General features: G+C 46.7%; 1 protein-coding gene across 1 annotated transcript; it reads right to left on the reverse strand.

Moving 5' to 3' along the window:
* Positions 1–10252: 10252 nt before the first annotated feature.
* CLDN34 (claudin 34) lies at positions 10253–10664 on the reverse strand (the record flags this gene model as incomplete). Its single annotated transcript, XM_047765942.1, has 1 exon — positions 10253–10664. A coding segment is annotated over exon 1 (412 nt), but the record flags the coding sequence as incomplete, so codon positions are not given.
* Between the last annotated feature and the right edge of the window lie 15397 nt (positions 10665–26061).

Here is a 26061-nt window from a genome sequence, read left to right on the forward strand (position 1 = left end):
TGCTCTTCTTGCCCTGCCAAACAGTTGCACCTAGCTGGTCCCGCAGACCCAGGCCTCGTCCTGGCTTCCCACGGCTCTGGTGCTTTGCTCTGCAGCCTGTGGAGCACCGTTCCCTAGCCCCTGAGGCTGCCCCCACACAGCCAACCCCAGTCCTCTCCCTGGAACTGACCTCTGGAGCCTGAGTCTCGGCTCCCTGCCCTGGTGTCTCAGGCTGTGGTGTCCCGGAGGTGGTCGCCATGGTCTGTGTGACTCTCCTTCTGTTTGCCCTCCCGAGTCTGGCTGCTGAGCTCTTCTCTTGGCCTTAGAGCGTCTCCTCCAGCTTGGCTGCTTTCCCCATTAATGAGGTGGTCCCCCAGGCCGTGGGTTTCTTTCCTCCTTCACAGCTCCCTCTCAGGAGTGCTGGTCCCAGCCTGATTCTTCTTTTGTTCTCCTCTCTCTCTCTTTTTTCCTTTTGTTCTACCCAGTTATATAGAGGGTTTCTTGCCCTTCTTGGAGATTTGAGGCCTGCTACCTGCATTCAGTAGGTGTTCTGTGCCAGTTGTTCTCTGTGTAGATGGGTTTTTTCTGATGTTGTGTGGGAGAAGGTGAGCACCACGTCTTACTCCTCGACCATCTTGATCCTGCTGCTCAAGAAGATGTTACTGAATAAAGTGTCTTTTGTTTCTGAGTTTCCAGGGTGTTTTCCAGGGATTGATGGTGTGATGCTGTGGATCTCAGGAGATAGATATAACATATTTATTTTTTTTCTAGGGCCGTACACATGGCATATGGAGGTTCCCAGGCTGGGTGTCTAATCGGAGATAACGTCTTTATTGAACTAATATCTATGTACTGTAAAATTCACCCATTTAAATAGGAGAATTCAATAATTTTTAGGATACTCAGGATAACTGTCACCACACTCAGTTGTAGGATGTATTTTTCTTGAAGTAGAGTTGATTTGCAGTGCTGTGTTAGCTTCAGGTGTACAGCAATTTGATTCAGATATATACATATGGGTATAAATATCATTTTTTTCAATCCTTTTCCATTCTAAGTTATTATAAGATGTGTAGTATTGCTCTCTGTGCTGTCCAGTAAGTACTTGATTAGTTTCTATGCGGTAGTATCTGTGAATCTGATATTCCTAATTTCCCTCCCTTGCCCTGCCCTTTGGTAACCATAGTTGGTTTTCTATGCCTGTGAGTCTCTTTCTCTGAGACACAGACTATATTCCAGCCAAAGGCAGGAGCCAGGGCTGTGTCTTGACTTGATAGCAGCTGAATTATCAAGGCGGACATCTTTTCCTGTACCTGTTGGCCATCTGTCTTCTTGGTAGGAATGTTTGTTTCTTCTGCCCATCGTTGGATTGAATTGGTTACTTTTCTGATTTTGAGTTGTATGAACCCTTTTGTACATTATGGAAATTAAGCCCTCATTGGTCGAATAGTTGGCAGCTATGTTCTTCCAATCTGAAGGTTCTCTTTCCATTTTCTTTATGGTTTCATTTCTTTTCTGGTTTTTTTTTTTCTTTTTCTAATTTTTTAAATTTCTTTTGAGGGCTGCACCTGTGTCATATAGAAGTTCCCAGGTTGGGGTCGAATAGGAGCTACAACTGCCAGCCCACGCCACAGCCACAGCAGCACAGGTTCCAAGCCCAAGCAGATAATAAGTGAAGAGCAGCCTCCAGTTTCAGATCCAAAGTTTTGAAATTGTTCCTGCTATGGACTGTGCTTATGCTGCCCTCCTGTGGAGAAATAAAGAATGCTTCTGCATGGAGAGGCGTTTATAAATCCAGGCATGTTCTTTGCATATTGATTCAACACAACCTCATTAAAAGTACTACTGCTTGGACTTCTGTTCCGGCCCAGCAGTGATGAACCTGACTAGTATGCATGAGGAGGTGGGTTCGATCCCTGGCCCCACTCAGAGGGTGAAGGATCTGGGATTGCCTTGAGCTGTGGTGTAGGTTACAGACCCATGCCGGGTCCCCTTTGCTGTGGCAGCAGTAGAAGCCTGCAGCTTCTTCGATTTGAGCCCTAGCCTGGGAACTTCCATATGTCACAGGTGTGGCCCTAAAAAGACAAAATAAATCTAAAAAACACCCTGTCAGAGAAATTGGAAAACAGGGAGACGCTCAAGAGACATTTGCTATGAAAGGTAGATGAGGAAACAGTTGCCTTGGGGGTGCACACTTTGTTGAAAAACATGTGGCTTCCTTTTTCAACCCATGTGTCAATGTGAAGATAAAGGCCAGATCATCCCTGGTTATAGGTGACTTCTCCCTTGTCCTCTATAAAGTTTTTACGGTGTATGTATTGTCGTTTATCTGAAAAATGAACAGTCTCCTCAATAATTTGTACAAGCCGCATGTAACAATAAACCTCTGAACAGCAGCCTTTATTCAGACCCCATCCCTTGAAGATGTTTTTGTTATTCACTGTGCTTATGCTGCCCTCCTGTGGACAAATAGAAGAGTGCTTCTGCTTGTGGAGTGATGGATAAAATGCAGATGTGTTCTTTACCTGTTCTTTACATATTCTTTAAAACTGCATTAAATAATCCATGCTCGTTATGAAAACTGAAAGGACCCCGGCAACGACAAAGAAAGAAAAAAGTTCCCCATAATCTCACGTTACCATTGGGTCAAGTGCCTGAGTTCCTGGGCAGGGGAGTTCAAGGATCAGGGTGCAGGTATTCTTTCAGCATCCAGCCAGCTTTTCTGCTGTTTGCCTGCTCACTTGGAATTTAGTAATCCATGCTCCTCCTTATAGAAAGCTGAAAGGCCCTTGAAAAATACAAAGAAAGAAAGAGTTCCCCGTAATCTCGCGTTACCATTGGCTCAGGAGCCTGAGTTCCTGGGCAGGGGAGATAAAAGATGAGGGTGCAGGCATTCTTTCAGCATCCTGCCAGCTTTTCTGGTCTTTGAGTGCTCACCTAACTTCGGTTTTGCTGTTTGATCCTCTTTGTTTGTCTCTCTTCAAGCCTCTTTATTTTACAAGTACCTTGTAATTTGACCCCTGTTCAGAGACTTTCTTGCTTTGGGATTCTTTTTTGGTTTGTTTTCTATTTTTGTTTTTTTGCTGTGCAAAAGAAATATTGCATTGGACATCATGTATATCATCTTGTGAAATTACAGAAATGTTTGTACAACGTACCTTCCAAACAGAGTCCTGCTCAAGGACCCCATGCACTTCATAATGTACTAGATATTGTCACATTGTCCTTCAGAAAGGTGCATCTCTTGAAGCTTTTACAACAGTGCACAGGCACTCATTCTCCAACCCCTGATCCTCACTTTGCAGGATGAATTTGGTATCATTCAACTTGTGGATTGAGCGTTTGACAATGTCAGGTAAGAAATCATATTGCACTATTGTTTTGGCTTGCCTGTCTTTGATGACCAGTGAGGTTCCACATTTTCCCCTGTTTGTTGGTAATGTCTGTCTCTTTGTACCTTTGCTCACTTCATCTATCTTCTGTTGGGTTTGTCAGCTTTTTCTTTAAACTTTAGGTTTTGAGCTCTGCGTAAATTAGGTAAATCGGCCCTTTGTCATGAGTGTTGTAAATTCCTCAGGTGTCATTTTATAGTCCCTGTTTCTTGCTTTTAAATGTTTTGCCATGCAGGGATTTTACTTTGTTAGATAGAAAAAAAGTTGAAAATATTCCCTTTTAGCATCTGGAGAAAGATCACTTGAAATATTAATTTAGATAACTGAAAAAGTAGGAAGCCAGAGAGCCTGGTTGAATGAAGAGGGGAGGGTTAGCACATTGATGGGCAAAGTTGCAGATGGGGCTGCTAACTGGGAGGAAAACACATGAGTCAGCCTGAGGTTTGGTCATCCCTGGGAAGCCAAGGGGACACATCTCTAGAGATGTGTGGTGAGGACTCAAGGGCCCCAGCAGGTGCTCAAGGCCAAGGTGAGGAGAGGGGAGCAGAGGTGGGGAGACGCTGCTGCCCAGATGCTTCCTGCCCAGGCCAGAGGGCAGCTGATGCTACTTGTATTATGGAAAACGTAGTATGTGGATCCTGGAAACAAGACCGTGGTCAGTGTGTGGAGAATGAAAAAATTAAAAACCCCGTTTAGTTTCATGAGTAAATATTGTAGCCTATTTCTTCCCCATCTTTGTTCAGCTCTTCTTTTTAAAGTTGGAATTATACTTCATATGCATTTTGGGTTTTGTTGCTCTTTGCTCTGTGTTTTCCCCAGCATTTTATTATGACAATCTCCAAATATTCAACAAGGTGGAAAAGATTTTAGAGCCAACCCACCAAGTCTCTGCCACAACCATGTGACGCTCTTTCCTTTTCACATGTCCATCCATTTGTCCATCCCTCTCTCCATCTGTCAGTCCATCCTGGCCCTTGATACCTTTTGTGGTAAACTGCCTACATCAGCAGGTGCCTCCTTGAGTGTTTCAGCAAGCACTCCCTCAACCTGCCAGCCGTGTTGTTTATAGAGGTATTCTTTGTATATATGCTTTACACACCAATCTTGACATGTATTGGGTTGTTAACTCCCCCTTTTTTTCCATTTATTGTTGTATTGTAAGCACTGTGCTTTAGATCACGTGAAGCCAACACATGAACCCAGAAAGTTCCAAGACTTTGTGACTGGGAGCCTCCCCACCCAGGAGGATGAACTATGTCCATCTCTCGTTTTTGGCTCTTAGGAAAATTGGGGGTTTCCTCACACAGGTCTCTGTCCTTTTCATATATATGGAGCTCACTGCCAGGGAGTGGAGAGCTGGCTGCTTTTATGCCAGGACTGTGTTTGGATTCTGATTGCTAAGTCCCTAGTGTAGGTACAAGAGAGGTGGTGGATTTTCGTGTAGTTAGTATCCAGCTGCATGGCTGAACTTTCTGTTGGACTGGAAGTGTCCTTTTCTAGGCATTTTAAATAAAGCAAGGTGTTTTATCGGAGTGCCCATTGTGGTTTAGTAGGTTCAGACCCAACCTTGTCTCTGTTGCTCACTGGGTTAAGGATCTGGCATTACCCCAATCTGCAGAGCATGTCGCAGAAGTGGCTCAGATCCGGTGTTGCTGTGGCTATGCCATAGCTGACTCAGGTTGAGCTGCATCTCTGATTCAACCCTTAGCCTGGAACTTCCATATGCCATACGTGTGGCCATAAAAAAAAAAAAAAAGTTTGATTTTGTCTTCTTTTTTTTATGACCATGCCACAGCCTAGAGAAGTTCCTGGGCCAGGGCTTGAATCCGAGCTGCCACAGCTGTGAATATACGGGATCCCTTAACCCACTGTGCTGGGCTGGGGACCGAACCCACACCTCTGCAGCGACCTGAGCTGCAGTTGGATTCTTAACCCACAGTGCCAACAGGAACTCCAGTTTTTTTCTTCTTGAAATTGTATGTTTCCTAGTTCTATCCACTGAAACAGTTGTCACAGTAGCTATGACAGCCCAGTGGAACGAGCAGCACCAGGGCCCAAATCGTGGTTTCTAAATTCCATGCCCATGTCTAGGCTTCCCTGAAGGAATGGCCTGGCTGATTGAAGGTCTTGGGTCTGACATGTACAAGATGCACCTGCTGCATCCTCTTGAGTGACAAGCAAGAAAGCCTCAGAGACGAATGGAGACTGCTCCTGGGGTTTCTTTTTGGTCTGATGAAATGTCCTAAGAGAGTTGTAAAGGCTGTACACCCATGTGGATGTACTCAACCACTGGGACATATGAGAGGGTGCATTTTATGGTGTATGAATTATATTTAAAAACTGTTATTAAGTATGATTTTTTTGTCAAGTATCTGTACTAACAAAACAAAAAAGACTAGGGGGAACCCCACCACTCCACTGCATAGGCCATGGAGAGATAGATTGACTGTGGGTCGTAGAAGTGTGTTCTCTTTGCCACGCCCACTGCATGATCAGTTCTTGGACCAGGGATTGAAGTCACACCCTGGCAGTGACAACACCAGGTCCTTAACCCACTGAGCCACCAGGGAACTCCAGGAAGCATTACGTAATGGATGGCATGGTCAGAGAATCGGTTAGTGAAGAGCCATTCTGGGTTCCAGGAAGAGGAAGAGAACCGGTGCATGTTGAGCACACTGTCACCACGTGGATTTTCAGTGGGCAAAAATTTGCTGATATATAAATCTCAGAGAATTGGAAAGTTAGGAAAAAATTTATTAAGATAAACAGTGTGGAGTTTCCTACGTGGCTCAGCGGTTAACAAACCTGACTAGGATCCATGAGATGCGGGTTCGATCCCTGGCCTCATGCGGTGGGTTAAGGATCGGGCATTGCCATGAGCTGTGGTGGAGGTTGCAGATGCAGCACGGATCCCACGTGTGTGGCGTGGCGTAGGCCAGCAGCTGTAGCTCGGATTTGACCCCTTGCCCTGGAACCTCCATATGCTGCGGGTGCATCCCTAATAAAAATAAAAAATGGAATGTAGCATACCTGGAGGAATGAAAAAAAAGGTAATTCAATGCAGAATGCAGATTTTTCAGGAGAAACAAGTGTGGAAAAAGGCCAGAATCCAGTGCTTTTCCACAAGTATTTTGACATCATCCAAACAGGCACGAGCATAAAAGATCTACAGGCTCTGGGAGAAGACTTGGGACTCTTTTCAAACATAGTAAAGAAAATAGTGAAGAAGAGCTAGAACTGAGATCCAAACACTACCATGTTCTTTTTCAGCCCCTCATGAACTTCAGCAAAATGATGGCAAGCTCTCAGAAGTGGAGGAGGTTCAAGAAACATACATGCAAACCGATTTCCGGCCCTTGACAGGCTTTATGTCTTAGGATTCTAGAGACTATAATGGCTACATAATCTTCCTGCGTGTAGAATTTGCTTTGCTCCCAAGATAGTTTTTCTGCAGTAAAATATTTCCCTTTGAAATCTTTTTCTTTCGTTCGTTCTTTCTTTTTTGTGGGCGCACCACTGCATATAGAGGTTCCCAGGCTAGGGGTACAATGGGAGCTGCAGCCACCTGCCTACACCACAGCCACAGCATCGTGGGATCCGAGCCACATCTGTGACCTACACCACCGCTCACGGCAACGCCGCATCCGTAACCCACTGAGTGAGGCCACAGATGGAACCTGTGTCCTCATGGGAATAGTCAGATTTGTTTTTGCTGATCCATGACAGGAACTCCCCTTTTGAAAGTCTTAATTTTTTTTTAGCAATGGAAGTATAGAGTTGACTGACAATGTTGTGTTGGTTTCAGGTGTACAGCAAGGAGATTCAGACATTGTCTGTCTGTCTATCTATCTATCTGTCTAGATACATACATTTATCAGATTCTTCTCCCTTGTCGGCTACACACTACTGAGTATAGGTCCCTGTGCTATCCAGTAGGACCTTCTTGGTTATCTACCTTTCCAATATTAACATGCTTTCTAGTCATGTTTCTTGAAAGGAAAATGACTTTTAGCCATGATTTCATTTTATTAAACATGCATTTTTTTCTTAAACTTTAAAAGCAGAACCTGTCCCTCCCAACTGTTTAATGAAATGATCCTAAGCAGGCTATATCAGTACTTAATTTCAAGTGTAGGTGTGTTTTTACCTAGTGCAGTTAACTTGTTTAAAAGATAAACTGAGAATTGTGAGCATGTTCATGAAACGGCAAATCCATTTTTGGAAATTGTCATTTCTTTTGAAAATGAGAACCATGAGTAGATGAAGACAGTTCTGAACCTGTGCAAAAGTTTGTATATATGGGAACTAGACTGGAGAGCCTTTCCAAGAGGTTAGAACCACTGGTATAAAAGGGAGTTAGATGTAGAGTAAATATGCTTTCATCTCAACATCTAACATTTGGCAGACGTAGGTATTAATTGTATTGATAGGACCTTCTCTCTATTCCTTTCCTCTTCAGGAAAATAATGTTCATCGAATGAATTTTATTAAGTGAAGAGTTGAGGTAAACAGTAGGTGAAGATTTTCTGGAATAAGGGTGCGTTAAGAAACAATCTCACCGCCAAGAGTGTATCAGGGGACAGGTGTCCCTGTGGCTCTGTTGCCCGGGAGGGCACAATTCGATCATAAAAGGAACGGTGAGTTCAATGAAGTGAAACACTGTGAATATGTAGGAACCCCCAAGTTTGGTCAAAAACATTGATGAGACAATTAGGGAAATTTGAACACTGACTAGGTATTTGAATGCAATAGGAACTTGTGGAATTTTTTGGTGGGATAATGTGGTTACCTTAAAATATTGACAGTTCTGGAAGCTGAGATAATCACTGACTTTGGAATGCATCTGAAAACTTCTAGAATAAAACATGGACATGATCTTGAACTCATAATCAAGAGCTGATAGTCAAAAATGGAAAAGTGAGACAGAGGAAACTTTTTAAAAAATGCATTGGTCCAACACCAAATCTATTTAGGGCATCTCTCTTGTTATTTGTCTAGAAATTTAGCAATGCGAGGGGGGAAATGAAGCCTTTATTTCTTATTTATTTTTTTGGATTAGTAACCAAGATAGCCATACTTCCCGAGGGGAAGTTTTTGTTTTTGTTTTTATGGCACAGCCAGGGCATCTTGAGGTTCCCAGGCCAGGGATCAAATCTGATTCGCAGCTGCCATCTAGGCTGCAGCTGCGGGAACACTGGATCCTAACCCAGTGCACTGGGCCAGGGATCGAACACAGCGGGAACTCCGAGGAGGGAAAGTTCTATACAAAAGCATCCCAGCTAACAAACATGGCAAGAATGGTCATAAAATGAAGTCATCACTTGTAATCCTTAGTGCAAGAAATGATTCAAGCAAAGGCAATCCGTAGATGAAACGGCGAGCTGGACGGGTGCTGAAATGTAGGAAAGGGGTCCAGCTATTCTCTCGTGCTCCATTCATCCATCTTAGCATCACGAATAAAGGGCTCTTCATGTGTGCTGCCTGGTGGCATGCACTCAGGATGAAGTACAGGGCGCCACCTCTGACGTACTCTCAAAGAGCTGACCTAGACTATAAAGCACTCCCCTTGCTGCCCGCTCTCGGCCCTTAAGGAAAGTGAAGCCTGGAGAAGGAACACCTTTAATGCAAGGACAGTTGAGCCCCTTTCAAATCAGAGTCCTTTTCTTAGAGGGCAGGGAGGGTGTAGTAGGCAGAGTGCTTTACATGAAGACCTGAGAGGCAGTGTGTGTGCCTTGTGTGGGGAAAAAAACAGAAGCACAGAGTTATTTTTGAGGCATTAAACATTTCTAAGTATTTGATCACAGGAATGATTCTTAATGTTTTTTAGGTAGAATATGGCTCTGTGAGGAAATGCCCATTTGTTAGTAATATTGAATCACTATTGGGGGATGTCAGGGGGCCTGATGCCTGGGGTTTGCTTTCAAATCCCATGGAAGAAGAAAAAGAGGTTCAAAGAGGGGAAGGAGTTCCCATTGTGGCTCAGCAGGTAAAGAACCCAGTATAGTTAGTGTCCGTGAGCATTTGGGTTCAATCCCATGCCTTAATCCATGGGTGAAGGATCCGGGGTTGCTACAGGCTCTGGTATAGTCTGGCAACTGCAGGTATGATTGGACCCCTAGCCTGGGAATTTCCGTATGTTGTAGGTGTGGCCCTAAAAAAAATAAATAAATAAAAAAACCAAACAGGGGAAGGGAGAGAAAAGCTAGTGTGGCAGAATCTTGCTACCTTTTGGTGTAGTAAAGTGGGGGAGTGGTTGCATGTACTCTTCTCCCTGTGCACATCTTGGACAGTCTGACATGATACAGGTGATCACCAGGCTGTAGGAAAGAAGGTTGGGTGTTTTTAGCAGAAGTTGAAGAGGGAGACGTGAGTCTCTCTGAAACCTCTGTCCACACGAGGTTGAGAATATGGACGATTTATTTGACAGTCATTAAAATGCAGATCCAATAATACCCGCTGGCAAGTAGGTAAGATTTTTAATGGGATTTTGTGTATTTGACTAGGTAACGAGTGATCAAACACAGCCACAGAGGGTAACAGCCATTATCGGGCCAAATTACCTTTGGCGAGGCCTAGAGTCCTTCCAAGTCAGTGACACAGCATCCTGATGTAGTCCTTCCTATGAAGCCTGGTAATGTGGGGTTTGGAAAGCCAATGGAACGAGGAATATTCTGTGTCTCGGCTCTCTAGTGGGTATTTGTAAGAGAGGACAACCAGCCCACCAACCAAGAGTGCAAAGGAATGCAGACAGGCCACGAGAGTAGCCCCGCCGACTTCCTGGGAGTCTGGTTCGCAGGGTACATTGAAAGAAGGTGGGAAGGAAGGTGGCGCGTCCTTGGCAGACTGGTGGTTCCAGACCACAGCAGCTAGGATCTAGGTACCAGTAGCTATGTTCAGCATTCCTACAACAGCAAATGGATTACAGGTGTTCTTCTGCCCTCTTCTCAGGTACACATTCCTAAGCGCAAAGACGATAGCAGCTTTGCTGAAAAGCCCTAGAATGCTGGCGACTAGCAGGAAGTTTTGGGCAACACGGATATCAAGTGGGATGTAAGTATCGTGGTGGTTGTAATGGTGACACCCGCTGGCTCTGTTGACGCCGTTGAGATGATGGAAGCTGCAGGCTCTCCACACTCCCACGCAGGCTAGGCCGGAGGGTAAGAGCGAGGTGTTGTTGACATACCACACTCGCCACTCCGCCAGGCCCATGGACATGGTGCCGAGGATCCATCCGATGGTGGCCACCATGAACCCTGCCAGCTGGCGTTTAGGGCTTCCGTTGAACAAGGGCATGGTGGCCACATTCCCTGGGGAACTGCAAAGGAACACAGGGCATCCATCAGGAGACTGGGCCCCTGGTGCCTGAAACAGGCCCCTGGGGTGAGCAGCAGTCTGCTAAGACGGAGATTCTCAGCTGCAGGGGAGGTGCTATGCTGGGCGGCAAGCCCCATGCTGGGGGTACGAGTAGTGGGGAAGCACGATCCTGAGAGGGATGCCCTTTGTTGAGAGTGAAGCGCTATGCTCAGAGAGAGAGGTGCTTTGCTCAGAGAGAGGAGCTATGCTGGAGGGAAGGGCTGTTACCTGGGGACAGAGACCTCTGGGGTGGGGGTGGGGGCACAGGCCACGCAAAGATGTGAGGGGCCAGCTGGCATTATGGACTGAAGCCTTAATGTGCAAAGACCTTCAAACAGGCAGTTCCACTTTGGGGCATTTGTGCAAATATCTCATCGAAACTGGCCATAAACATTTAGTCGCAGAGAGGGTCAGCACTGCAGGGACTATGGAAAAATGGGGAAACAACTGCCAGTCCCCCCAGAGGGCTTGGTGACCATCATTTGTGCTCATTCCACACAAGGGAGCTCTGTGCCAACATTCACAATGTAATGGCGCAGCCGCGCTGTGGTGTGTTGTGTCTGGCTCTTCTCAAGGTCCTTCCTTTTCAGAGCATGTGGGTGCTTGTTGCTGGGCCTGCAGAGGAGCATTCAGTTGTATGGCTGGACCACCGTTTGGCGATTCATTCCTCAGTGTTTGGACATTTGGATTGGTTCCAAGTTTTGGCTGTTGTGAACAATGCTGCTATAAACAGACTTTCATAAAACGTTGGCTGGGCCCATGTTCTCATGTCTCGCATGTGGACACCCAGGGCAGGGATGAGTGGATCATACGGCAAGTGGAAGTTGAACTTTTGAGAAAGTTCTAAACTGTTCCCCTGCGTGGCTGCACCATTTTACATTCCCACCAGCAATGGGTGACCCTCCCAGTTTCTCCATATCTTGTCCAACGTTTGGATGTTTTTAGTCTTTTTGAAGATGGCCATTAGTTGGTGATGAAATGCAAAACGTGACCGGAAGGAAGATGGTCACAATCTATCGAGTACAGTCTGTTGTAAGAACTTGTCTGTATAACGTAATCAGGGACATGAATAGAACTGGGCGGCGGGGGAGGTCTATGTGCTGAGAGGGGTTGTGAGTTTGGAAAGCTATATGTATCACAAAGAACCACATATTGATAGAAAAGAGCCCCTATTCCAAGTAGAGAGCTCAGCGAGTCACCCCGGGGACAGTACCCACACAGCCAGTGCTTGGCTGAGGTGACACAGTATCACCTCTTCCTTATTTGTCCTGAGACTTTTCCAGCTCAGAATTCAGCCCAAACAGAGTTCACCTCTGTCTGCTTTTCAAGAAAGGGATTGGGCAGTAGGCGTCTGAGTGTGACTGGCTTCTTTTGCTCAACACTGTGTTCACAACCTCGGATTGTTTCTTTTATGGATATTTGGCCTTTCAGTAGATATTGGTCATGGGCCTGATTTTTCGAAAGAAGAAGAAAAATTTCATTCAAGTGAAGCAATGGAGGGCAGATTCTGGTGTGTAAATACACTTGTGTGTTTTGGGCATGAAAGTAATTCATTCGCCATGACCCTTAGCAGATGTGAGAGGAGCCCAGGCCTGGCCCAGGGAAGTAGCTGAATAGCCACGGAATGAAAAGCCAAATGTGAGGAAAACAAAGGACTGTGTTTTACAGGTTGAGTTCTAGTTACATGAACGGTTGCGTTGGTCTCTGTATCTTCAGTATCTGTGTCAGAGTCTTCTGTTTTCTTTTCACTCGACCTGGTGAAAAAGATCTTAGACCCAACAAAATAACTTAAACTCAAGAGGCTGGCTAATGTAAGACAAAAGAAATCAAAACAGGAAATAGCAAGTGTTGGCCAGGATGTGGAGCAGCCGGGACCCTTGAGCTTTGCTGGTGGGACGAGAAACTGGTACAGCCACCGTGAAGAACGACCATTCCTCAGAAAACCTAGATTTACTGAATAACCCAGCAATTTCCAGCAATTTCTCTTCTGGCTATTTCTGCACAACAGGAAAGTCAGGGACTCGAACAGGCACTTGTGCACCCATGCTCATATCAGCCTGATTCCTGAGAGGGAGACATGGAAGCACCCAATTCTCCATCCATGGATGAAGGGATAGACAAAGTGTGGTCTCTCCGTTGAGTGGAGTACTTTTCAGTCTTAGAATGGGAGGAGATTCTGTCCCAGGCTGCAGTAGGGATGAGCCTTAAAGACTAGTTCTGCTGAGGGAAATAAGCACATAGCATATGCTCCCACTTAGATTCAGAACCTCGAGGGGTCAGATTCATAGCTCAGGGAGGGAGGAATGGACATTTAGCCCAAGGCCTGGAGGAGGGAGGCATGGGTAGTTAGTGTTCATCTGAGACAAAGGTTTCCCTTTAGGGAGATGGATGGTGTTGCCGGCTGGGCGACATCGTGACTGTCCCTAATGCCACTGAGCAGTGTGTTTAAAATAGTAAAATAATGAACGTTCTCTATGTAACCACCTCAAGAAAACACATAGAGATAAAGAAGGCAGAGCCTCTACTAACCCATCTCCAGAGGAAGGAGCGTCTGGGGCGAGGGAAGGCCCGCTTGGCAAGGAACACTTGCCATGGATCTCAGGTCCCCCGTCTGACATCTTCTCCTCTCAGTGCCTGGCTCCTCAGTGTGGACAGAGCTGAGTTCTCAGCCACACTGTGAACCTGGCCTTTGAGTCCCAGGTCCTGTCCTCAGCCTTCCGCTGATACCACCTTCTCCTGCCCATTGTCCGCACCTCCAGCGTGCCCAGTTGCTAGGTCACTAATGCCACGGCAGCGGCCCTCCTCCTCTTGATCAGGCAATGACCTTGGGTTTCGTTTCTTCCTCTGGGCTCCTCTTCAACTCTCAGCTTTTTTAATTCTGAAATAAAAAGACATGGAGCCCGAGTCCACTTTTCAGATCTTTGTGAACGTTTCAGACATGCCCCCTAATCCCTTTCTCTTGTCGCCCAGAAATGGTACCTAACCCATCTCACCTGGAGTTAATGCCATTTCTGAAGCAGTGGCAACGTGCACATGCAGGTGTTCTCAGAAGGGGCAGCCACTGGGGGGGATTTATTTGTGAAAGACCACGGACGAGGAACACATTAGCAGAGACACCCTCATTCACGGGGAATGACCTCCTTCCACCTGAGTCTTGGGTACACACGGTACCATGAGTCAGGTAGGATGGACCGGGTAAGATCACTCCTCATTTGTCAGAAACTGGCCTGCTCAGATGGGGCCAGCTTCACATGGGGCTTCTGTCTGTCACCTAGCCATCCCAGAGGACTCGATTTTACATACAAGGTGAAACTCCAGGGATATCCTTTGCTCACTGTCTTTCAAGGAAGGGAGCAGAGGGATGTGCAGAGATGTCAGTGAAACACATGCCCACTGAACTTATCACTGGGTTTCAAGTGGGACAAAGCGTGGTGGTGGGGGGGGACCCGCTTAGAGAATATGTACACTTACCCACTTTATATCCTTCTAATGGGACATCACACAGCAATTCCAATTATCTTCATGAACAGCTAAGGAAGTTCCCATTGTGGCTCAGTTGGTAAAGACCCCCACACAGTGTCTCTGAGGAAATGGGTCGAATCTCTGTGCTTGCTCATTGGGTTTAGGATCTGGTGTTGCCACAAGCTAGGGCGTAGTTGGCAGATGTGGATCGGATTCAGCATTGCTGAGGCTGTGGTGTAGGCTGGCATCTCCAGCTCCGATTCCACCCCTAGCCTTGGAACTTAATTATGCCGTGGGAGTGGCCCTAAAAAGACAGAAATAAATAATACATGCTGGAGTTCCCATCGTGGCTCATTGGTGAACATACCCGACTAGTATGTATGAGGACACAGGTTTGATCCCTGGCCCCGCTCAGTGGGGTGAGGATCCGGCATTGCCTTGAGCTGTGATGTAGGTTTAAGAAGTGGCTGGGAGGTGGAGTTGGTGAGGCTGTGGTGGAGGCCTGCATCTGCAGCTCTGATTTGAGCCACTATACTGGAAATTTCCACACGTGCTGAGTGGGGCCCTGAAGAGACAATGAAATGAACAAAAAGCCCCCTCTCAGAGAAATGAAGGAAACAGGAAATGCTCAGGAGACATTGGATGTGAAAGGTGGATTAAGACAGAATTGTCTGAGGGGCACACACTTTGCTTAAAACCATGTAGCTTCCTCTTTTCAGCCCATGTGTAAATAGGAAGATAAATGCTGGATTGTCCCTGATTATATGAGACTTGTCTTTTCTCCTCTATAGCAGTTTTTACAATGAATGTCTATTCATTAATCCAGCAAAGAAACAAACTAATGAGTAATTTCTGCGAGCAGCATGTCCAAATCAGCCTCTAAACAGCAGCCTTGGATTTCAGACCCAGGACCTTGCCATTGTTCCCAGTATTGACTGTGCTTCTGCTGCCCTCGTGTGGAGAAGTAGAAGAATGCGTCTGCATGGAGAGGAATTTATGGAATCCAGGCGGTTCTTTCCATGTTGATAGTACACAACTGCATTAAAAATTAACCCATGCTCATGATAGAAAACTGAAAGGACCCCGAAAAATACACAGAAAGAAGAAAGTTAGCCATCATCTCCCTGTGCCATTGGCTCAGGAACCTGTGTTCCTGGGCAGGGGAGATCAAGGATCAGGGTACAGGCATTCTTCAGAGTAAGTCAAGATTCTGCTCTTTGAGTGCGAACCTAGACGGTGGTTGTGCTGCTTGATTGCTGCTTTGTTGATCTCTCTTTGAGCCTCTTTATTTCTACAGGTACCTAGTAGTTGGATGCCTGTTGAGAGACTTTGCTTGCTCCAAGTTCTTCTCTTCTGTTTTAGTTTTGTTTGCTGTGCTAAAAAATGTACATACATATATTGCAATGAACATCACATACATCATCTTGGTGAAATTACATAAAGATTTCTGCAGCGTAACTTCCAAACAGAATCTTGCTCGAGGACTCCATGCATTTATAAATATACTAGATCTTGTGCAGTTGTACCTAGAAAAGAGGTGGATTTGTGTGTAGTTCGTATCCAGCTGCGTAATTGAAATTTGCTGGGCTGGCGATGTGGGCTTTTGTTAGGTGTAGAAGCTGTTTAGCAATTTAGCAACTTCATATCCCCTTGTAATTAGAGCCCACATAAAAGCAAAATTTTTGTCTTTGATTCGCTTACTGTGATCGTCTATAGCTTCATCTAAATTGCTGCAAATGTCATTTTTTCGTTCTTTTTACAACTGAGTAATATTCCCTTGTATATATGTACTTCTGGAACACTCTTATGTAACAGTGGTAATGATGAATTTTTGAGTCTGGTTCCTTCTTTTCAGGGAATTCCTCTAATGCAGTGATTGACAAGTGGGGACACCAAGGTCAGTGACGGGGTGCTTTGCTGGGGCAGATGGGGGAGCACTTGTCATTTGTTAAAGCCCCACAGGCGATTTGGAAATGACCCCGACCACACTAAGGCCAGGACCAAGTCCATTAGTGTTTAGCCTTTATTGTTTTGTTTTCTTAGAGCCACAGCCCTGGCCTGTGAAATATAGGACCAAAGCTGCATCTGGGACCTACACCAGAGCTCACGGCAACCCTGGATCCTTATCCACTGAGGGAGGCCAGGGATCGAACCCATATCCTCACAGATACTAGCTTGGTTTGTTACCACTGGGCACAAATGGGAACTCCAGAAGGTACATGTTTTTAAACAAACTGTGGGCCCCTCATACCATTGTGTCTTAATCTAACTTTCACATCAAAATTCTCTTGAGCATTACCCTGTGTCCCAAAGTTCTGTGACAGGGCAGATTTAAAAGGCAGCTCGCTTGTGTCCCAGCCTGTGAGCTCACTGTATGGTGCTGACCTGGTTTAAATCGCTCATTTCAGTGGTTCAGTGGTCTTGAAAGTGGAAGAGCTTTCCCATGCATAGGATATACATGAAAAGCTACATCACACCGCCCTGTGCATCACTACTTTGAGTAGCGATGAACCGCAGTATCATCTCTCCTTGTGACAGCCTCACTGTGGTCGGAGGTGTGGCTTAAAAGCCACGTTATTCAATAACATCTATCTTCAAGGAACACTGAACTCTTGAAGCGTAACCTCTAATGGACTGCTTCCTGGCCTTCGTGTGGTGGGGCCATTTCCGAATTGCCTGTGGGCCTTTCACAAATGACAGGTGCCCCCCCCGCCTTGGCCCCAGGAACCCACCGCCTCCACGGACCTTGGCGTCCCCTCTAAGGGATCATGGCACTAGAGGCACTCCCTGAAAAGAAAGGACCACACTCTAAACCTCTTCGTTGCCACTGGTAATATACGATTGTTGCTGAGGTACCTTAGACAATGAAATATTCCTCACCAGAAAAAAGAACCAGCTAAGCCCATGTGCAGCCACATGGATGAACCTGGAGATGATCTTACTCAGTGAAGTAGCTCAGAGAAAGACCCAAACCAGATGATATCACTTGCATGTGGAATCTGATGAAAGTGATACAAGTGGATCATCACACTACGGGAAGAACATCTAAGACAAAGAACCACGTGACATCACCAGTCATGGGGACTGTCATGAAAAATGATACAGAAGGTCTTCTTCCCAAGACAGAAACAGACTCGATGCGCTCGAAACCAAACTTAGGGTCACTAAAGGGGAAACACTCGGGGGAGGGATACATTGGGAGGTTGGGATTGGCACATATGCACTTGAATATACACAACCGATTAAGTCACAGAGACCCAGTGTACATCCGATACAGGGGGATGGCCTATATGGGAAAAGCATCTGAAAACAAATGTGCACATGCCTATGGATAACTGACTCCCTTTGTGGCACACCTGAAACTCACACAACATTGTAATAAGTCCACTGGACTCCAGGAACATTGGTTTTTAGCAACTGATACAAAAGGACTTATTGACAAAACAGAAGACGACTCACAGATCTCCAAATCGAGCTAATGGCTTCCAATGGGGAAACGCAGTGGGAGGGAGAAATGAGGGGTTTGGGATGAACATATATGCACTACTCTATTTCACATCGACAGCTATGGTGGGGGGATCCCCTGGGCCGCCTTGGAAATGAAGCCCTCTAGCATCCATGAGGATGCGGGTTTGATGCCTGGCCTCGCTCAGTGTGTCGGGGATCCAGGATTGCCATGAGCTGTGGTGAACTTCATAGATGTGGCTTGGATCTGGTGTGGCAGGGCCATGGCCTAGGCTGGCAGCTGTGGCTCCCCTTCAGCCCTCAGCCTGGGAGCTTCCATATAACACAGGTGCAGTCCTAACAAGGAAACACAAACACATACACACACAGAACTAGCAAGGACATGCTATATAGCACAAGGAACTCTACTCAATGCTATGTAATAAACAATATGGGGAAATAATCTAAAAAGAATTGATAGAGATGTGTATGTAAACAGAATCCCTGTGCTTAAACCTGAAATTAAGACAACATTGTTATAAATCAACTCTCTTCCAATACCTTTCAGCTGATACGAATGAAAATTTTGAAAAGATTGTTCTGGAAGTTGTAGCCAGGGTGACGCTAGTCAGGAGTCAGAGCAGTGAGGTCTGCCTGTCCTAGAGAGGCATGGACATCAGGGTTCAGCTCAAGTGTTTCTACAGCTAAGAAAGTCCCCCTCCAGCCCAGCAGCCGATTCAGTTATGCGGCTGGATCCAAACGACACAAATATCCACCAAATGTCTGGGCACAATGTGACACCCTCTCGTAGATTCATAAAGGCATAGAGTCCTTGAGCAAGACTCCGTTTGGAGCTGACATTGTAGAAGTATTTTGTAACTTCTCCAGGATGATCTATGATGTTCATGGCCACATTTATTTTCATCACAGCACACGAGACATGAAGGAACAGAAAACAAGCAAAGTGTCTGAAGAGGAGTCAAATTACCAGGTCCTTGTAAACATGAAGGCGCTTGAAAAGAGATAGACAAATGCAGGAGTGAAAAGGCAAAAGCAAGGTCTGTCTAGGTGAGCCCTCCCACAGCAGAAAAGCTGACTGGATGCTGAAAGAATGCCTGCACCCTCATCTTTTATCTCCCCTGCCCAGGTACTCAGGCTCCTGAGCCAATGGGAAAGGGAGCTGCTGGGTAACTTCTCTTTCTCTGTAGTTTCCGGGGTCCTTTCAGCTTTCTATCGTGAGCAAGGATAAATTTTTAATGCTGTTGGAAAGAATACCTAAAGAACATGCAAAAACCATGCTGCCTTTTATCAATTACTCTGCAATGGAAGCATTCTCCCATTTGTCCACAGGAGGGCAGCATAAGCCCAGTGAAGAGGGAGAACAGCTTCCAGTCTTGGGTCTGCAATGGAAGCATTCTCCTATTTGTCCACAGGAGGGCAGCATAAGCCCAGTGAGGAGCAAGAACAGCTTCCAGCATTGGGTCTGCACTGGAAGGCTGCTGTTCAGAGGCTGATGTTGTCCTACTGCTTGTGCACATTATTCTTGAGCATGTTCCTATTTTGGATAAATGCCTCTACATACATTGTAAAAACTGATACAGAGGAGAAAACAGAAGTCAGCTGTCACCAGGGACAATCTGGCATGGATCTTCCTATTTACACAGGGGCTGAAAAGAGGAAGCTACATGGCTTTCAACAAAGTCTGTGCCCCCAGCCCAAGTATAACCTCATCTACCTTTCACGTCAAATGTCCCTTGAGTGTTGCCCGTTTGCCCTACATTTTCTGACAGGGTGGTGTTTATTTGTTGTCTTTTTAGGGCCGCCCCTGTGACTCATGGACATTCCCAGGGTAGGGGTCAAATCAGAGCTGCAGCTGCAGCATACCTGGACCACAGCCGCAGCACCGGAGGATCCGAACTGTCTGTAACCTATACCGGAGCTCAAGGCAATCCCAGATCCTGAACCCTCTGAGCGGAGACAGGGATCAAACCCACCTCCTCATGCGTGCTAGTTAGGCTCGTTACCGCTGAAGGAGAATGGAACTCCAAGCCTGCATTTCCTTTTATGAATGCCCTGGTGTAAGTGCCAGCACGCCTGGATTTTAGCAGTGACTCGCCATGCAGATGCATTCTCCTACTTCTCCACAGGAGGGCAGCATAAGCCCAGGGACTAGCAACACATTTTGTAGGTACTGAAGCTGCAATTGAAGGCTGCGGTTCCGTGGTTGATTTGCACATGCAGCTTGTACAAATTGTGCATGCGATTGTTCATTATTCAGATAAATGACTGCACATACACTGTATAATCTGATACAGAGGAGAACATGCAAGTCCCCTGTCACCAGGGACGATCTGGAATTTCCCTTCCTATCTAAACATGGGTTGAAAGGAGGATGCTCCATGTTTTTAAACAAAGAGTGCAACCCCAGTGCAGTTGTTTCCTCATCTACCTTTCACATCGAATGTCTCTTGAGTGGTTCCCTTTTGCCCTATCTTCGCTGATAGGGTAGGTTTTACTTTTCTTTTTTCATCTTTCTGGTTTTAGGGCCACACCTGTGACATATGGAAGTTCCTAGGATGGGGGTCATATCAGAGCTGCAGCTCCAGCCCTGTACTTCATCCCTATACCGCAGCCCCAGCCACGGGGAATCTGAACTGTGCCTGTTACGTATCCCACAGCCCAAGGCAATTTTGGACCATGAACCCACTGAGTGGGGCCAGGGACTGAACCCACCCCATCATGCCTGCTAGTCAGGTTCATGACTGCTGAGCCAGAAAAGGAACTCCAAGCATGTATTCCTTTGGAATGAGGTTGTGTAGGACCACCATGTAAAGAACACGCCTGGATTCTCTGACATTCCTCTCCAGGCAGAAGCGTTCTTCGGTTTGTCCACAGGAGGGCAGCGTGAGCACCGTCAATAGCAAGGACAATTACAAGGTACCAGGTTTGAAATTAAGGCTGCTGTTGAGTGGTTGATTTTGACAGACTCCTTGCACAAAGTATTGATGAGATGGTTTATTTTTTTCGGGTAGATGACTATATGTTCTATGTAAAACCTTGTACTGAGGAGAAAAGTCATCTATACTGAAGAACGACCTGACATTTACCTTCGCATTTATCCATGTGATGAAAAGTGGCAGCTACATGTTTTTAAACAAAGTGTGCGCCACTCATACACTTGCGTCCTAATCTGCCTTTCACATCAAATGTCTCTTGAGCATTTCCCTGTCTCCCTAAGTTCTCTGACAGGGTGGTTTTCCATGGCAGCCACACGTCCCAGCCTGTGATGTCATTTGACCATTCTCACCTGATCAAAAGAGGGATGAGGACTTGGGAAAGGGAAGGAGCATTTAGGTCCTTGAGTGTGAATTGTAAGAGTCCTTTGGGTCTGTTTCGTTTGAGGATTAACTGCTCCTCAAATTATCTTGGGCCCGGGGCCCTCATCCCTGCTAGAGTCTGGTTTTCCCGTTTCTTTGGTGTCTGGAGCCCGGGTGGAATCTTGATGGGATGTTTGTGTTACGTCGTCAATTTGGTTTTCTCCCTCCAGTTTCTAGATACTGCCTCACCCTCAGGAGGGAGGAGGGCGGCCCCCAGCAGCCTGATGACAGCCTCCTCCTAACTCGGGGCTGCTCTGCTCTGCTGCGTCCCCCACACGTGCAGGTGGACAGTGACCTGGTCACTTGGTCCTGCGGGAACCAGGCAGCTTATCTCAAGTCCAGACACTGCCTCAGCTGCTGCTTTGACGGGAATACAGTCTGTGCCTCTGACAGACTCACAGACATAGGAAACAGACCTATGGTCACCAAAGGGCAAGACAAGGGAAGGAATTAGGATTATGGGATGAACAGACACCACGCCTTATATAATAAACAACAAGGATGTGATGCCTGGCACAGAGAGCACTAGTCCATATCTTACAGTAATCTAGAATGGAAAAGAATTATAAAAGAATATCGATATATACATATGTGTGTGTGACTGAATACATTGCTGTACACCTGACACTAACAGAGTACTGTAAATCAGCTACACTTCAGGAAAAAAAAATACATGTGCTAAACCTGATTGTGGGAGCTCCCGCTGTGGCACAATGGGATTCGGGGCATCTTGTGAGCTCCAGTACTTGGGTTCAGTCCTGGCCAGGCGCAGTGTGTTAAGGACCTGGCATTTCCATAAGCTGTGGTGAAGTCTTCAGATGCGGCTCAGATCTGGAGTGGCTGTGCCTGTGGTGTAGGCCGGCAGCTGTAGCTACGATTTGACCTCCAGCCTGGAACTTCCATATGCAGCAGGTGTGGCCCTAAAAAGACCCACACAAACACACACAAAAATGTAGCTACCTCTTTGCATCACATATATACAGGTGAAGATAAATGCCAGATTGTCCCTGATTGTAGGTGACCTGTCCATTCTCCTCTCTATCAGTTTCTACAATGAATAGATAGTCATTTATCTGAAAAGTAAACAATCTCATGAGTAATTTGTGCAGGAAGTATGTCAGAATCATCCACTGAACAGCAGCCTTCAGGTTCAGACCTGAGGGCTGAACCTTGAAATTGTTCCTGCTCTTGACGGTGCTCATGCTGCCCTCCTGTGGACAAACGGAAGAATGCTTCTGCCTGGAGAGGAATGTCGAGAATCCAGGCGTGTTCATTTTTGCTGTTGCTGTTTTCACTGCTAAGTCACAGCCCATGGTATCAATGTAGTAGAGTTTAACTATGCATAGGTCAGACAATAGTTTGGGTGTGTTCAGTTTTTCCGTGGACCTAAGTTTTCCTTTCTCTGGGATCAATGTCCAGGAACCTGTGGGTAACTGTGCCTTAACTCCCCTTCCCCTGTGACCTGCCTTCAGCGATCGAGGTCGTTTTAATTGTGGCTCAGACAGTCTTGCAGGTTCTCCAGGCAGCAGGGAGCCTCAGCAAAAAGGGGTTTGCCTGAGTCGTTGGCCAGGACTCGGAGTCAGCTGTGTCTAGCTAGAGCTGAGCTGCTTAAAAATTCAGGTGGGAGAGGGTCCTGGCCCCTGCAACCGGGCATGCGCGAGGGCCCTTTGGCCCTTGCAGGGCCTGTAGCTTAGTTACGCCTGCGCAAGACGAGGGGTCCCACACCTTTTCCCATCATCGCTCCGGTCTCCGCACTCCCTGCTCTCCAACCAACGGTTCAGAACGCGCTGCTGCTTGATCCGTTACCCCCGTGCCTCTGGGGAGGTGGGTCTGACGCCGGTTTTCCTGTCTCCTGGCTTGGCTGCTTTGAGAGGGACCCCTGTGTTGGCTGCGAACCTCGGCGTCTCAGCGTTTTGCTTTCCTGCGCGTCGTCGGGCAAACCAGCCTGGTTCGGGACCCCCCAGGCTGGGGCTGCTGGGCACACGGTGAGTGTATGGTCAGGTTTTTAAGACCCCGCCAGAGCATCTTCTGCAGGGGCTGTGCCCTTCTCGTTTCCTCCTCCTCATGGTCGGAAGGTCGGGTTTCTCCGCATCCTCCTGAGCACTTGGCGCTGTCACGGTTTTGTTTTTCATCTCGGCCTTTGTAGCAGGTGTGTGATGGCCTGTCCTTGTGGTTTTCCTTTGTATTTCCCACACGGCCAGTGACGTTGCCGGTCATTCCATGTGTTTGTCATCGGTCTGTCCTCTTGAGTGAAATGTCTCTTGGTGTCGCCTGCCTGCTTCCCGGTTGGACGGTGCGGTTTCCCCTGTTGAGTTGTGAGCGTTTGCTTTCGTTTGGTCTCCCCTGTGGTGAAGGCTTGGGCTTGCCTCCCCAGCCTCCCTCAGCCTCCTTGGTACCCGAGGGAACCCAGACATTGGTCAGGTACCCAGCCCTGCAGGGCTGGGCGTGTTTCGGGAAGGGAAATCCAGCTCCTTCTCTTGCTCTGGGAAGCAACTCCCCATGACGGAAGGTCTGAGCTTCTGCCTCGTTAGGAATGTTCAAAGCAAGTCTGAACACACAGCAAAACATCACTATCACACAGACCGAGCTTATGGAGGGAGAGACAAGGCTCGTGGTGAGAGAAGACCTGAACAGAGCACAAACCATGCACAGTGCCCGATGCCCTTCCTGGGCCCTGTCCGGTCCCACCATCCCCCATTCCCTCGGGACCAGGATGGCCGAGGCGGGCCCTCCCGACCCCCTGGTTCCAGGCGGGCCTCCCAGGGGAGAGTTGAAGGCAGGGGGTGTGCTGAGGGCCCTGGCTCCCGCCTGCACCAGAGCTTAGCTCCTGGGAGGACAGCCGGCTTGAGCTGGGCTCTGCTCTTTCCTGTCCCATCCCAAACTGCGAAGGCTCTGTGTGTGCCTCCTCCTGCAGGCTAAGGGGTCCACCTGCCAGGGTATCATGGGCACGTCCTGGCTGAGGCACCCGAGCCGTGGAGACACAGACTGCACTCCAGCCAAAGCAACAACCAGGACAGGGTCTGGACTTGAGAGCAGCTGCCTAGGTCCCACAGGGCCATGTGACCAGGGCGCTGTCCAACTGCATATATGGGGCACGCAGCAGAGCAGAGGAGCCCTGAGTTAGGAGGCGGCTGTCATCAGGCTGCCGGGGGCTGCCCTCCTCGCTCCTGAGTGTGATTCGGTATATAGAAACTGGAGAGGAAAACCAAACGGAGGATGTAACACAACCATCCCATGTATAAAAATGAGCATAAATGGCAGACTGCCCTGGTAATAGGTGACTTGTCTTTTCTCCTATATATCAAATTTTGCAATGGCTATATAGTTATATTTCTGGGAAATAAGCAATCTAATGAATGATTTGGGCAAGCAGCATGTCAGCATCAACCACTGAACAGCAGCCTTCAGTTTCAGACCCAATACCTTGAAAAGCTTGGTCCTGCTAATTGACTATGCGTATGCTGCCCTCGTGTGGAGAAATAGAAGAATGCGCCTGCGTGTAGAGTAATTTGTAAAATTCAGGCGTGTTCTTTACATGTGGATACTGCACAACTTCATTGAAAAGAAGACATGCTCATTATAGAAAACTAAAAGGATCCCAGAAATATAAAGAGGGAACAGTCACCCATAGTCTCACTTTACCATTGGCTCAGGAGCCTGAGTTTCTGGGCAGGGGAGATTCGTGATCAGGGTGCAGTGGTTCTTTCAGCAGTAAGTCAACTTTTCTGCTCTTTGAGTGCTAACCTAGAACTTGGTTGTGCTACTTGATTCCTGCTTTGTTTATCTCTCTTCAAGCCTCTTCATTTTTCCAAGTGCCTCGTAATTGGATCCCTGGTCAGAGACTTAGTTTGCTTCACGTTCTTTCTTTTGTTTTCTTTTGCTTTTGTATTGTTTGCCATGCTAACAACAACAACAAAAATAAAACGTTGCAGTGAACATCATATATATGTCTTGGTGAAATGACATAGATAGTTCTACAGTGTAAATTCCAAACAGCTTCTTGCTCCAGGACTCCATGCATTGGTAAATGTACTAGATATTGTCAAATTGACCTAGGAAGGTGGTTGATTTTTGTTTATTTAGCATCCAGCTGCGTAACTGATTTTCTGCTGAGCTGGAAGTGGCCTTTTTCAGGTGTAGAAGTAATTTGGTTGAACACTAATTTCTGTGCCTCTCTAGGATAATTTTACCTATTTTCCTCTGACTGTTTACTTGGGTCACCCTGGCTAGAACTTCTAGAACAGTCCCTTTTTATTCATTTTTTTATTTTTAATTTTCATCTACGTTTATTGGAATAGAGTTGATTTATAATAATGTTGTCTTTCAGGTGTAGAGCACCGTGATTCTGTTGAAATATACACACATATATTATTTTCAGATTTGTTTTTCCCCACATAGAGTATTACACAATATTGACTAGAGTTCCTCATGGTATATAGAAGGTCTTTGTTAGTTAGCTCTTTTGCATCCAGTAGCGTGTATATGTAAGTCTCAAACTCCTCGTTTGTCCCTCCCACCACTGTTCCCCTTCTGTAACCTTTAGTTTGTGTTAGAGATCTGCGGGTCTGTTTCTGTTTTGTAAATAAGATCTTTTGTATCAGTTCTCAAAATTCAGTGTGATGGGGAGTTCCTGTAGTGGCGCAGAGGAAACAAATCTGACTAGGAAGCATGAGGTTGTGGGTTTGATCCCTGGTCTTGCCCCGTGGGTTAAGGATCTGGTGTTGTCGTGAGCAGTGGTGTAAGTGGTGTAGGTTGCAGACGCAGATCGGATCCCGTGTTGCTGTGGCCGTGGCGTAGGCTGGCAGCAGCAGCTCCGATTGGCCCCCTACCCTGAGAACCTCCATGAGGCGTGGGTGTGGCCCTAAGAAAGACAAAAGACAAAAACAATCCATGTGATGGGAGTGGAGTTGACTTACAATGTTGTTAGTTTCAGGTGGGCAACAAAGTGCGTCAGTTATACATATGCATATTCACATTTGTTTTCAGATTCTTTTCCCTGCAGGCCATCCCTGTGTATTGGGTAGAGTTCCCCGTGCTGTACAGTAGGCCTTTGG

The sequence above is a fragment of the Phacochoerus africanus genome, unplaced genomic scaffold (assembly GCF_016906955.1).
Source record: "Phacochoerus africanus isolate WHEZ1 unplaced genomic scaffold, ROS_Pafr_v1 Scaffold_122, whole genome shotgun sequence".
Taxonomy (NCBI): Eukaryota; Metazoa; Chordata; class Mammalia; order Artiodactyla; family Suidae; genus Phacochoerus; species Phacochoerus africanus.